Source organism: Phocoena phocoena, chromosome 3, assembly GCF_963924675.1.
Source record: "Phocoena phocoena chromosome 3, mPhoPho1.1, whole genome shotgun sequence".
Taxonomy (NCBI): Eukaryota; Metazoa; Chordata; class Mammalia; order Artiodactyla; family Phocoenidae; genus Phocoena; species Phocoena phocoena.
This window is the reverse complement of record NC_089221.1, coordinates 126,955,318-126,970,340: the sequence shown is the minus strand read 5'-3', so window position 1 is coordinate 126,970,340 and position 15,023 is coordinate 126,955,318. Positions and strand designations below refer to the sequence as shown.

At 47.2% G+C, this 15,023-nt stretch overlaps 1 protein-coding gene across 1 annotated transcript in view; it reads left to right on the top strand.

Moving 5' to 3' along the window:
- Positions 1-8,628: 8,628 nt before the first annotated feature.
- CSF1R (colony stimulating factor 1 receptor) overlaps positions 8,629-15,023 on the top strand; it is a 30,151-nt gene continuing 23,756 nt past the window's right edge. The window contains exons 1-3 of the mRNA XM_065875600.1: positions 8,629-8,817; positions 12,981-13,238; positions 13,673-13,957. Of these exons, the coding sequence (XP_065731672.1) occupies positions 8,769-8,817; positions 12,981-13,238; positions 13,673-13,957 (592 nt within the window). The 5' untranslated portion in view covers positions 8,629-8,768. The remainder of the gene's footprint in view (positions 8,818-12,980; positions 13,239-13,672; positions 13,958-15,023) is intronic.

Sequence of the window (15,023 nt, the reverse complement as noted above, 5' to 3'; positions counted from 1 at the left end):
AAAATTTACTACTGGACCATTAGCTAGGGTGACAGTACCCACCATCAGAAGGCAATGGCGAGGATTCTCAGGAATGGCTAGGTTTTGTCCTATTTGGATCCCTAACTTTGGTCTCATGGCCAATTCCTATGTTAGGTTCTCAAAGGAAATGACAGCCATTAAGCTGGACTGTGGAATGCCAAATGGAGTTCTATCCCATACAAATAATCAACAAAGTCTATTCTAGCAGATTTGACTGATCAGCCTTTAGAAAATTGGGATATGGAGACGTTCATGGACAGGAGCAGCTTCATGGACCAGGGACTCCGAAAGGCTGGGCATGCAATAGTAACTCATCAGGAAGTCCTAGAAGCAGAAGCCCTCCTCCAGGAATGCCTGCCCACAAGGCAGAGCTCAACGCCCTCACGAGAGCCCCGCACCTTGGAGCAAAGAAAAAGGTAACCATTTATACCAGTTCTATGCTTTCTCTGTTATACATGAACATGCGGCCATATGGAAAGAGAGAAGTGTACTATTTCAGGAAGGAAAGAAATTAAACATGCAGAGGAGATAATGGCCTTATGAGATTCTGTTATAATGCCAGAAGAAGTAGCCAAAGTATATTGCCCAGGCCACTGAAAGACATAGTTACATAACTAAAGAAAGTAATTTGGGGCTTTCCTGGTGGCACAATGGTTAAGAGTCCGCCTGCTAAGGCAGGGGACACAGGTTCGAGCCCTGGTCTGGGAAGATCCCGCATGCTGCGCAGCAACTAAGCCCATGCGCCACGGCTTATATCTGCACTCTAGAGCCCGCCAGCCACAACTGCTGAAGCCCAGGCACCTAGAGCCCATGCTCTGCAATAAGAGAAGCCACTGCAATGAGAAGCCCGCGCACCACAACAAAGTAACCCCCGCCTGCCGCATCTAGAGAAAGCCCGCACGCACCAATGAAAACCCAATGCAGCCAAAAATAAATACTTATTAAAAAAAAAAAAGTAATTTGGCTGATCAGGCCACAAAACAGGTGGCCCGAACCAAAAGCCCAGATCCTAAGGCCCTAGCACTCATTCTGAGTGTGGACCTATCCCTTTTAAGCCTTGGTATTTGGAAATGGATCTAGAGAGTGCAGACGAATGGGGATTTCATGCCGACCCTTAAGACTTAGATGGTGATCAGTACCAAACAACCAAAGAGGGCTGGATTGACAGTGAACAGGGACTAGTGCTTATTCCTGAGCATTTAACGGAAAGGAACCCATTATGGGAGGGACTCAGCCTATGACTAGTTACAAAAGCCTGTTGATCCACAAATGCAAAGGACTATCTAAAAGGTAATATAAAATTGCCTGATCTGTGCCAGAAACAATCCGTAAGCTGGGCCACACCCAGCAATAAATGGGGTGCAAACCCAAGGGCCAAAACCAGGAGATGACTGGTAAATACTGTTATGCCAAGAGCCATGGGACATAATATACACTTGCTGGTGTTTGTGGACACCTTCACAGGATGGGTCAAAGCTTTTCCAGGCTGGATAGAGAAGGCTTCCAAGAAAACAGTGGCCTTACTAAAAGCATTTTTCCCTCATTTTGGTTGTCTCTTTCAATTCACAGTGACAACAGAGGAGCTTTCATAGCCACGGTAACTCAAGAGTGTCTGGGCCCCTCAGAACACAATGGAAGTTACATGCTTCATGGAGACCTCAGTCTGTGGGAAATACTGAAAAGATGAATCGTACCTACAAAAAGACAATCGCCAAAATGTCAAGAAACCAACTTAACTTGGGAAAAAGTCTCACCAGTTGCCCTGCTTAGGCTAAGAGTAGCCCTAGAAGCCCGGTCCAGCTGAGCCCTATGAAATGTTATATGGGAGACCCTTCCTTAAGACTAAGTGTTATTAGTCTTGAAAATGATCATATTGTAAAATAATTAGATACTATAAAACGTGTACAGTCTCTACGTGTTACTGTATCTGCTATACATAAAACGCTTCTAGGTGATGAATGTTTCCCACAGACATTGCCCTGCTCTGCATAAGCCGGGGGATTGGGTCCTCCTCAAGACTTGGAAAAATCAACACCCTGAGGACAACTGCAACCTAAGTGCAGTGGAGCCTGCGAAGTTCTGGTTACACATTCTTATCTTGTATTTTTAAAAAGGCCTCCCACACTCGCATGATGATTGCCCAAGACTTGAGAGTTCAAGGTGGGACTTGCAAATATTTCAATTTCATTCCTCTCATAAAAATCCACACTCCTAATCAGCAGAGAACAGCTAGAGCAGCCCTCCCCCTATTTCCCTCAAGGCCGAGGAATGTACCAGAAAAAAGGGGGGGAATTGAAACAGCACCAAATTAAACTGGTTTGTGTCCTTAAATAGGTTGTTGATCAAACCTATTTAAGGAGCTGTTTTGCAGGCAGAGATGGGAACCCACGCCTACAGGGTAACGCTGAAACCAATAATAATTAGTCTGTGGAACTCAAAGAATAGAAAGGTTGCCACCAGAGTCCTTTACAAAGTACTAAGTCCTTCGGAAAATCTGGCTTCCAGCAGCACATGTAGCTTGTATGGACTGATTCAAGACTAGCCAATCACCTTCCAAGCTTGAAATTTCCCCAACCCCTTAAATTTTCCCCAGTCCTGGAAAGGAGAGAGAGGTTTGAGAGCCTTGCCTCCTGTCTCCTTACCAGTTGACTGTGCGATAAAACTCTTTGTTTCTCAGAAGCCAGTGCCATAGTATTGGTTTCTATTCATGTCTGGCACTGAGCCCTTGCTCGGTTACACCTAGGAGTGGAATTGCTGGGTCACATGGTAATTCTGTGTAACTTTTTGAGGAACTTATCAAATTGATTACGACAGCAGCAGCTCCACTTTAAACTCTCACGTGTTGTACAAGGGTTGCAGTTTTTCCACATCCTTTCCAACACTTGTTATTTTCTGACTTTTTAAAAAAAATTATGGCCAACCTTGTAGGTGTGAGGTAGTCCACACTGTAGTTTTGATTTGCACTGGCCTAATGACTAATGAAATTGAGCATCTTTTCATGTTCTTGTTGGTCATTTGTATATCTTCTTTAGAGAAATATCTATTCAACTTTTTTGCTCACTTTTAAATTGAGTTGTTGCCTTTGTTGAATTATGGGAGATAACTCTAGAATATATGGGTATATTCTAGATACTGAACACTTGTCTATATGGTTTGCAAATACTTTTTGCCATGTTGTCTTTTTATTCTCTTGTTGGTATTCTTTGCACCAAAATGTTTAATTTTGATGAAGTACAATTTATTTTTTTCTTTGGTTGCATGTGCTTTTGGTGACATAGCTATGAAACCATTTTCAAGTCCAGGTCATGAATATCTACCCCCACGCATTCTTCTAAGAGTTTTATACTTTTAGCGTCTGTATTTAGGTCTTTGATCCATTTTGAGTTAATTTTTGTATATGGTATGAAGTAAGGGTTCAACTTCATTCTTTTGTATGTGGATATCCAGTTCTCTTCACACCATTTGCTGAAAAGACTGTTTTCTTCCTGTTGAAAGGTCTTGGCACCCTTGTTGAAAATCAATTGACCCTTGATGTGAAGGTTTATTTCTGAACTATCGAGTTTATTCTAAGAATAAATCTCTGTATCTGTTCTTAGTCCAATAACACACTGTTTTCATTTCTTTAGCCTTGTAGTAAGTTGTGAAATTCAGAAGTGGGACTCCAACTTGGTTTTTTTCCAAGATTGATTTGGCTATTTGGAATCTTTTGAAATTCCATGTGAATGTGGGAATCAGCTTTTCCATTTCTGCAATTAAGTCCATTGGGATTTTGAAAGGGATTTTGATCATTCTGGGGAGTACTGTCATCTTAACAACATTAAATCTTCCAATCTATGAATAAAAATCTTTCCATTTATTTAGTCTTCTTAATGTCTTTCAGCAGTGTGTTGTGGGTTTCAGTATTTACGTCTTGCATCTCTTTGGTTACACTGGTTCCCAAGTATTTTACTCATTTTGATGGTATTTATTTCAAATAAAATCAGTTTTTAAATTTCTTTTTTGGGTTGTTCACTGCTGGCATAGAGAAATACACGTGAGTTCTGTGTGTTGATCTTGTATCCCGTGACTTTACTGAATACATTTCTTAGCTCTAATAGATTTTTGAGGGGTTTTGTAGATTCTTTAGGATTTTTCTCAATATAGGGTTCTGTCATCTGTGAATAGAGATAGTTTTACTTCTTGCTTTTAATTTGGATGCCTTTTATTTCTTTTTCTTCATGATTGCTCTGACTAGAACCTCCAGTACAATGTTGAATAGAAGTGGTGAGAGCCGCTGTCCTTGCCTTGTTCCTGATCTAAGGTGGTGAGGGTGGGGAGTGGGGGAGAGGAGCTTTCAGTCTTTTATCATCGAGTTAGCTGTGAATTTTTTATATACGCCCTTAATGCTGTTGAGGATGTTTGTTTTAATTCCTACTCTTTGGGACGTTTTATCATGAAAGCATGTTAGATTTTGTCAAAGACTTTTTCTGCATCAATGAGTTAATCACGTGAGATTCTGTTCTTGTTCTGTTGATGTGGTGTATTAGATTGATTTTCATGTGTTGAACATCTTTGCATTTCTGGGATAAATACCACTTGGTCATGGTGTATGGTCATGTTAATATGCTGTGAGATGTGGTTTGCTAGTATTTTGCTGAGTACGTTTGCATCTATGTTCTTAAGGGATACTGGTCTCTAGTTTTCTTGTGATGTCCTTATCTGTTGTTGGCATCAAGGTAATGCTGGCCTCATAGAATGAATTGAGAGGTGTTCCCTCATCTTCTATTTTCTGAATGAGTTTGAGCAGGATTGGGGTCAATTCCTTAAATGTTTGGTACAATTCACCAGCGAAACTATCTGGTCCTGGGCTTTTCTTTCTTGGGAGGTTTCTGATGATTGATTCCATCTCTTTGCAAGTTAGAGGCCTGGTCAGAGTTTCAATTTCATCCTGACTCAGTTTGGGTTGGTATTCATGATTACTAAAGGTTCAAAACACTTTACTAAAGCACAAATGTATTTATAAAATGTATATATCTAAGTAGATAGAAATAATGTCCAGAAATAACAGGGCAAACATCTTCCTCTGATCTCAGGGATGGAGACAGGTTTTGCTGCGGTGGCCTAGGCCACCCCTCGGGGTCACCGTGACCTCCACCCCCCTGGGTAGCCACATCCCTTCTCCACCTAACACCCTCCACCAGGGAGGGGTCCTGCCAGCCCGGATCAGGGACTTTGTGAGAATTGCATGGAAGCTGAGCACCCTATCCTGAGGCCAGACACAAACTTCACCTACATCTTAGAGATTCTCAGCTTTCCTCAAGGCCATGCATGTGCTTTCGAGGGCAGTGGTCTCAGCCATAAGTAAGCAACAGAATCCCCTGGAGAGCCTGTTTCCTGTGCAGGCCTGTTTCCAGGCCTGGGGTGGCCCTGGAATCTGCATTTCAACAGGTATCCCTGTGATTCTGAGGTTGGGGCTCCTGGACTGTACTTGGAGGTACCCACCTCTGCAGGCTCCCATGAAGAACCCTGGGCCTATAGGATAAAGCCTAAGCTCCCAGCCACCAAAATGTTTAATTCTGATGAAGTTCCATTTATCTTTTTTTTTTCCTTTGGTTGTTTGTGGGTTTTGGTGACAAAGCTATGAAGCCATTTTCAAGCCCAGGTTATGAATATTTACCCCCGTGCTTTCTTGTAAGAGTTTTATACTTTTAGCCTTTGTATTTAGGTCTTTGATCCATTTTGAGTTCATTTTTGTATATGGTATGAAGTAAGGGTCCAACTTCATTCTTTTATGTGTGGATACGCAGTTCTCTTAACACCATCTGTTGAAAAGAATGTTTTCCCCATTGAATGGTCTTGGCATTCTTGTTGAAAAACAATTGCCCATAGATGTGAAGGTTTGTTTCTGAACACTCAAGTTCATTCTATTGATCTCTATGTATTCTTAGTCCAATACCACACTGCTTTCGTTTCTTTAGCTTTGTAGTAAATTGTGAATTGGGAGGTGGGGACTCCAGCTTCTTCTTTTTTTTTTTTTTCCTAATATTGATTTGGCTGTTTGGCATCTCTTAAAATTCAATATGAATTTGAGAATCAGCTTTTCCATTGTAATAAAGGCCATTGGGATTTTGATAGGGACTGAATCTGTAGCTCACTTTGGGGAGTATTGTCATCCTAACAACATTAAATCTTCCAATCTATGAATAAAAATCTTTCCATTTATTTAGTCTTCTTAATGTCTTTCAGCAGTGTGTTGTGGGTTTCAGTATTTACGTCTTGCATCTCTTTGGTTACACTGGTTCCCAAGTATTTTACTCATTTTGACGGTATTTATTTCAAATAAAATCAGTTTTTAAATTTCCTTTTTGGGTTGTTCACTGCTGGCATAGAGAAATACACGTGAGTTCTGTGTGTTGATCTTGTATCCCGTGACTTTACTGAATACATTTCTTAGCTCTAATAGATTTTGGGGTGTTTGTAGATCTTTAGGATTTTTCTGTGTATAGGATTATGTCATCTGTGAACACAGATAGTTTTACTTCTTCCTTTTAATTTGGATGCCTTTTATTTCATGATTGCTCTGACTAGAACCTCCAGTACAGAGTTGAGTAGAAGTGGTGAGAGCCGCTGTCCTTGCCTTGTTCCTGATCTAAGGTGGTGAGGGTGGGGAGTGGGGGAGAGGAGCTTTCAGTCTTTTATCGTTGAGTTAGCTGTGAATTTTTTATATACGCCCTTAATCATGTTGAGAATGTTTGTTTTAATTCTTTTGGGTGTTTTATCATGAAAGCATGTTAGGTTTTGTCAAAGGCTTTTTTCTGCATCAGTTGATGTGGTATATTAGATTGATTTTCATGTGTTAAACCATCTTTGCATTTCTGGGATAAATCCCACTTGGTTATGGTGTCTAATCATGTTAATATGATCATGTTAATAATCTATGCATGATCTAACATAATATGATCATGTTAATAATCTATGCATGATCTAACATAATATCATGTTAATAATCTATGCATGATCTAACATAATATGATCATGTTAATAATCTATGCATGATCTAACATAATATGATCATGTTAATAATCTATGCATGATCTAACATAATATGATCATGTTAATAATCTATGCATGATCTAACATAATATGATCATGTTAATAATCTATGCATGATCTAACATAATATGATCATGTTAATAATCATCTATGCTGTGAGATGTGGTTTGCTAGTATTTTGTTGAGTACGTTTGCATCTATGTTCTTAAGGAATACTGGTCTCTAGTTTTCTTGTGATGTCCTTATCTGTTGTTGGCATCAAGGTAATGCTGGCCTCATAGAATGAATTGAGAGGTGTTCCCTCATCTTCTATTTTTTGAATGAGTTTGAGCAGGATTGGGGTTAATTCCTTAAATGTTTGGTACAGCTCACCAGCGAAACTATCTGGTCCTGGGCTTTCCTTTCTTGGGAGGTTTCTGATGATTGATTCCATCTCTCTGCAAGTTAGAGGTCTGATCAGAGTTTCAATTTCATCCTGACTCAGTTTGGGTTGGTATTCATGATTGCTAAAGGTTCAAAACACTTTGCTAAAACACAAATGTATTTACAATATTTATATATCTAAGTAGATGGAAAGAATGATCATCTTCCTGGATCAGTGTTATATGGGTTTTTTCTCTTTGTTTTGTTTTTTAGTTTCAAGAAGTAACTTTATAACCATGTGAATCGAAATAAGAAGGAAAATACTAAGAGAATCAACTAAAAGGGGTAAACACAATTGCCTTCAGGAAAGGAGGGGGCAGAGAATCTAATCTTCTTAAGAAATACAGGGCTTCCCTGGTGGCGCACTGGTTGAGAGTCCGCCTGCCGATGCAGGGGACACGAGTTCGTGCCCCGGTCCGGGAAGATCCCACATGCTGTGGAGCGGCTGAGCCTGCGCGTCCGGAGCCTGTGCTCCACGACCGGAGAGGCCACAGCAGTGAGAGGCCCGCGTACTGCAAAAAAAAAAAAAAAAAAAAAAAAAGAAAAGAAATACAGCAGCACAATTAGGCTCTTTGTAAAAAATAAACTTAATTAATCCACAAAAAGAAAGTTCTTCAGCCAGGCTGCATGGATTCAAATTCCACCTCTACCATTTGGTATGTGACCTGGGGCAAGTTTACAGTGTTTGATCTCCATGAACCTCAGTTTCCCATCTATGAAATGGGAATGATAACAGTACCTACTCTATAAAATTTTTGTGGGAACCAAAGGAGACAGTGGAATATAAAGGGCTTGGCTAGTGAGTGTCCTGTAAATGGAAGCTTCTTGATGCTATTTATTATCAGGCTTGTCCAGACCAACCTAACTTCTCTTTCAGCTTAGCAAGAGCCACCTGGTCACTCTGGAGACCCCCATTTGTGCAGTTGACTGCCTGTCTGACACTGGGCATGTTTCTTCTCCCAGAGCCCCTCGGAGGTGGCTTCAGAAGGGCCTCAAACTTAGCCAGTCCTGCCCCAGACACTAACCCCTCCCCCTGGGGGTCATGGCTCTGTTTTTTAGTTTTTTCTTTTAAACAAAGATTTCCAAACTCTGTGGTTGCTTTGCCTCCTAAAAGGGGAAGAAGGGGGATCAGCCCAAGAAGAAGGAGGAAGAGGAAAATAAGACAGACAGCCAGTGCAGTGGAGAGGAGCTCATGTCCAGTTGTCCTGGTCCCTGAAGAGCCAGTGTCCAGGAATCTAGCTCCCTGCCCACCCCCAAGCCCTGCATCGGCCTGCCGCCTTCCCCCTGAGGCCATGGGCCCAGGGACTCTGCTGATCCTTTTGGTGGCCACAGCTTGGCACGGTAAGAGCACACCTGGAGCCTTGGGGGATGGTGGGGGGTGAAGGGGATGTGACAGAGAGGGCTCCTGTGGAAGGACTCTCTGAACCCCTGCCCCTCACTGGGTGTCCCCACTTCGTGCTTCCATCTCCCCAGCCCTGGGCTGTAGGTATGTGGGTGTCTGCTTTGGAGAGGCAGTGGGGGGAAAAGAGGGTATGAATGGGGTGGAACGAGCCTGGCCAAGGCTGTGGATCCGTCCCAGCTCAGATGTTGACTGTCCGTGTGTCCTGAACACGTCCCTGATGCTCTCAGGGCTCTTCAGTGTCCACTAAATAGTCAATAGCAGGTTGTTGGGGGCGGTGATGGACTAGAGTAAATGGTTTTCAAACTTCACTGTGCGTCCATATTCCCCGGGGATCTTGTTACGGTGCAGACTCTGACTCAGCAGGTGACTTGAGATTCTGCATCACTAACAAGTTCTTAGGAGATGCCAATGCCCCTGGTCCAAACCTACACTGAGTAGGGAGGCCCCAGAGAACCCCTGATGGCTCTGCTGGTTCTGCCAGCCTGTGAATCACTAGGCAGACTAGGCAGGATCTGGCTGGGAGAGGCAATGATCCTTCCTTGGGCGGCTTGGGCAAGGGGTTAGAAGGAGACATAAGAGGCCAGCCCTCCGGGCTTCCCTGGTGGCGCAGTGGTTGAGAGTCCACCTGCTGATGCAGGGGGCACGGGTTCGTGCCCCGGTCCGGGACGATCCCACATGCCGTGGAGTGGCTAGGCCCGTGAGCCATGGCCACTGAGCCTGCGTGTCCGGAGCCTGTGCTCCACAACGGGAGAGGCTACAACACTGAGAGGCCCGCGTACCGTGAAAAAAAAAAAAAAAAGAGGCTAGCCTTTCTGGCCCAGGGCTCAGAAGAGGTAAATTTGGGAGGAGAGAGTACAGGGCAAGAGGCTTTTCCGGGGGAAGGACAGCAAGGGTCTCCTGGGCTAGAGCTCTCCCAAACACAGGCTGCTGGGGCTCAGGATGGAGAGCTGTGGGGCAGACCCCAACCTAACTCCATCCCTCTGGCAGCAGCAGTGATGCAGGATCTCCATCTAGGAGGGTGCCTCACTGGAGGTGAGGGGCTGGGTGCTTGGCTTGTATCTACAGCTGGCCCAACAAACACATTAAATTTTATTGCTTATTTGGAGGGAGCTCAGGGAAGGATGGGGACTGTGGGTGGGGTGGGAAGGCAGCCCTCAGCTCTGGCCTCCCCACCATCCTGGGGCTGCAGGACCCTGGGGAGTAGGTGCGTCTGGTCCCTGATGAGGAGATGGCCCACTGAAGGTCTTTTTCTGGCCCAGTCCGTCCCATTGGGCTTGCATGTCCGTTCTCTTTTGTTGAGATGTAATTTACACATAGTAGAAAGCACAGATTCTTAAGTGTACATTCGATGAGATGTGACAAGTGTACACACTTGTGGCCCCACCAACTCAGTTAAGATCGAGACTATTCCCCTCACCCTAAAAAGGTCCATGGGTTTTATTTCACTGCTTTGTCCTGTCCTCCTGCCCAGAACCTGCCTGTGGGGGACTGTTGGAAGGTAGAGGGGCTATCCAGCATCTAGCCTCAAAGGAAAGAAGAGATGGGGACAGCGGGGTGGAAACCTAAGCTTTCAGCCCAGTAGACCGGTGGTGAGTGGCGGGGGGCAGGGGGCTGCTGTGAGAAAGTTGGGGGACAGGATCAGAGCACGCTACCGACCGGGAGAGGCTCGCCAAGAGCCTGGGCTGAGGAGGGAGCTCTGCCCCAGGCCTTGGTGTGTGCTGTGTGTGTGCGTTTTGGGGGAGAGGAGCGGAAGTTGGGGCACACCCTGGGAGCAGATGATGGAGAGGGGTCTCCCAGGCAAGTGGGAGGGGGTGGGGAGGTTTGGGGAGATGAGACGGTGGGGTGAAGGGGCAGGAGGGGTCCAGCCCCAGCCCAGGGAGGACGGCCCTGAGCAGGATTTTTCTTCCTGTCAGCCCAGCCAGCAGTGGGGAGCTGGGGCGGAAGTTGAGGGTGTCAGCCCTGTCCTGCGTGAATATTTGAGATGACAGGAGGAAACAAGAGAGATGCCTCTCTGACTACATTTCCAGGAGGCCGAGGCCAGAGCTAGAGGACAGAGCAGGGGAGGGGAAGGGAGAAGGCACCTGTGAGACCAGGCGGGGGCAGAAGCAGAATACAGAATCACAGAATCTGAGACCAGGGGATGTTACAGGCATAGGCTGTGACCTTTAAAAGTTAAACAATTCAGCTATCAGAGTGTCAGGACCAGAGGGAAGGTTAGAAGTATAGCAGTTGAAGCCAGTAACCCAGGGCAGGAGAGTTGAGTGCGCCAGAGGCTGCACGTCACCTCACTGAATCCTCCTAAGACCTCTCAGCGGTGGGAATTGGGATTCTTCTCATTGGATGGAAGAGTAGCCTGAGGGTCAGAGGTTAAGCAACCTACGCAGTTAGCAGGGGAAAACCAAGTTTTAGACCCAGGTTGGTGTGACCCCACGATCCAAGCTCTTTCCTACGATACAACCCTGCCTGGGGCGCTGCACGGCTGCAGCAGTAATAGGCCAGCACCCACTCCGTTGGGACTTGCCAACAGCCTGCCAGAAATGATGTTTGTCCCCATCCCTGGTGGTCAGCCGCACAGGAGTGCTGGCTACGACCCTCAGGTGTTGGCTTTGGTAGTATTCACTCAATCCTTTATGCCAATCAGAAGCTCGGGCAGAGAGGCTGCGTACCTCTGATGGGTACAAAATGAAAACATAAGCCATCCTGATATCATTTGACAGAGAAGATCTTTCCAATTCTGGGGTCTATGGTGAGGGTGGGGTGGTGGGGCAGTGGGATGGAAAGACCTATTTAAGAAACTTTTGTGCAGGACGATGTAGAGTCCCTGAATTTACCTGGTGCCCTCAGGGCTAGCGTGTCCGTGGCCCCATCGCTGGGACAGAAGGTTTAGACTCACTAGGGGTACCTAGTGGGTCAGTGGCAGAGCCAGGACCCACAGCCTGAGACATGCCAATGCCCAGCCGGTGGTACCCCCTGTCCTGGGGGCGAGGGGTTCTCTCCCCGTGGCCGGGAAGCAGAAGTGAGAGCATCTCTGGGAGAAGGGCTGCAGGCTGAGCGGAAACCGGGTCTGGGCCGGGTGCCAGCAATGTGCTTCCGCCTGCCCAGGCTGGAGGGCGCCTGGCAGCCCCTCCAAGGCCTTGAATCAGCTCTCACTTCCCTCCACTGCCCCTATTTTAGGCCCTGGAAAAATGCTGACACTGCAGAGGTGATGGGCCTTCTTCCCGGAGGGCCTGAGATGAGTTTCAAGTTCTGTTTTCTTCAAGAAAATTTTCCTTAAAAGAGATTGTCTCCCTAGTAAACGCAGCAGTGCTGGGATGTCAGGGTGGGTTGCTGGGGGTGGACTAGGTAATAAACATAAGGGCTAACCTCACTGAGTATTTATATTTGGTGACCGGTGATGTTCTAAAGGCTTTCCATGCGTTTAAATCTCCTGATATCTATCCCAATAAATGGGTACAATTATGGTCCCCATTTTATAAGTGAGGAAACTGAGACACAGAGCCTCTGAACCATCTTACTGTGTTATAGACCAGACGTCCAATGATGGGAGTGGGCACAACAGAAGACTTCTGAACCTGTCTAACTCTGCTGGGCTAAGATCCTACACCGCTTTTCTTCTTCCCCGTGTAAATTAACTCAGAGGACTCTGCCATGAACATGCCACTCATTTGTTTCTTCCTTTGCTTGTGTGAAGCCCCTTCTTTGAGCTGGGTGCTGGGCTTAGCAGCAGGGATGCAGCCCACTTTGTACATGGGGCTGAAGGAGTCCACTCCTGGGGAGAATGATGCAGTCATTGCCAGTGAGACTGAGGCCAGAAGCTGGGGGAGCCCCCATGGGACAGCGGCTGGGTTGGAGGCCGAGAAATATCCCACTGCCCTTCCATCAGAGACATCAGTCATTCACAGCAGCTTTGGGCTGGGGGCCTGAGCAAGTGACCAGAGAGGGGCAGGAACTTGTTCAAGGTGATCCTGCAAGTCACAGCTGAACCCCAGAACAACCATCACCCCTGCCAGGGCAGCACCCATCTCAGAGGCAGGGTATGGCCAAGGCGGTGTCACCTCAGGCCTCAATTCTGTTTGCCACCCCCCCCACCCCCCGTCACCAGGTCAGGGGCTCCCGGTGATAGAGCCCAGTGGCCCTGAGCTGGTCGTGGAGCCAGGCACAGCTGTGACCTTGAGATGTGTGAGCAACGGCAGCGTGGAATGGGACGGCCCGATTTCCACCTACTGGACTCTGGACGCTGACGCCCCCAGCGGCATCCTCACCACGAACAATGCCACCTTCCTAAACACGGGAACCTACCGCTGCACTGAGCGTGGAGACCCCCTGGGGGGCAGCGCCACCATCCATCTCTATGTCAAAGGTGAGGACTGTGAGCCCACTCCCAAGAGGACTAGCCAAGCAGGTCCCACCACGAATGCGCAGGAGGGCTGGGCCCTAATGTTAACAATCACAATAAGGCAGCTCCACATTTGCTGAGTACCTGCCACAAACAAGGACCTGTGGCAGTGCTTCTAATTGAACGTTGTCCTCACAACAACCCTGTGAGGTGGTTCTGTGATTCTGCCCATTTTCCAAAGGCTCAGAGAGGTTGAGTCATTTGCCCAAGGTCACACAGCATTAAATAGTGGGGCTGGACCTGGCTTCAGAGCCCCAAGCATCAGCTGAGCTTCCCTGGTATAGTGTGACCTCAGGCAAATGATCAGCATCTCTGAGCTTCCCTGTCACCAATGTCCAGGGACCTCTTGGCCTGGTGGAGGGAAGGCAGTTGTAACCCTGTATCCCGACGTTCCCCAGACCCTGTTCGGCCCTGGAGGGTCCTGGTCGAGGAAGTGACGGTGATGGAGGGTCAGGACGCGCTGCTGCCCTGCCTGCTCACGGACCCAGCGCTGGGGGCAGGCGTCTCGCTGGTGCGGGTGCGTGGCCGACCTGTCTTGCGCCAAACCAACTACTCCTTCTTGCCCTCGCACGGCTTCATCATCCACAAGGCCAAGTTCATCGAGAGCCAGGACTACGAGTGCAGTGCTCGGGTGGACGGCAGGATGGTGAAGTCCCTCAGCATCCGGCTTAAAGTTCAGAAAGGTGTGTGGGCCGGGAGGAACAGAGAGCTGGCACCTGGCCTGAGGGGAGGTAATGGGGGAGGGGGGGCAGAGGGGGCTTTGTTTCATCTCTTCCTCCCAATCGCGACAGAGTGATCTATGGGGCATCTACTGGGGCAAGACGGTAAGGTGTCAGGCACAGAAAGGCAGAGCACACATAAGCCAAGTAACTCGATGGGCAAGGTGGTCTCAGATTGTGAGACAGGCTGTGAAAATCATTGAGCAGGGAGATGGAATAGAGTGTGTGGGAGTGGGGGGGGTGGTTCATGGAGAGAGTGACATTTTATTTGAGCTGAAATGTGAATTATGAGAAGGTGGAAACAGCAGGTACATAGTCATGAGCTGGGAACAGGCTTCGAATGTTCCAGGAACGGAAGGAGGGCCCGGAGCTCTCCCACACTCTCAGACGTGGATTTCCCACTCAGTGCTGGTCTGGTGCTGGGTGCTGGGCACAGGAAGGGGGGTAGTGAGCCACGCGATGGGGCATCGTGGTGGTGGGTGCGTGGGACACCTCTCTCTGGGGGGCAAAAATGCTGGTGAAGTCTCACTCCTATTCCCCCTTGTCTCTGCTGGGATGGTGGACAGGATTCTGGTTTCTGGAAGGATTGGTATGTGTCAGCAGGACGCCAGGCTCAGAACCTGGGCTTGAGACAGGAATCAGGTACCTGTAATGAGGCCAGGGTCAGAGCGGCATGGCTGACCCAAGTCCCTGTGCTCTGAGGCCACGAAACTGTCCAGGAAGTCAAAGGACCCCACCCTGTGGGCAGAGGGAGCCATGAAGGCCCTTTCCCTGCACTTTGCAGAGAGAGCCCTGGGCTCTAGTTCGGCCATGACCCTCTCAGTGACCACGGGTGAGTCCCTTAGTGTCTGGACCTTGAGGAACTGAATTAGGTTATCTTTCAACAACAGCAACAGCTAGAAATATTCAATTCCTACTATGTTTTAGGCACTGGACTAGCTGTGAGGGATAGCGCCTTCATGGATCTGACATTTACCGGGGAGGCAGACAGGAGAGAAAGTCAGTAAATACCAATTGTGAAGAAATATGG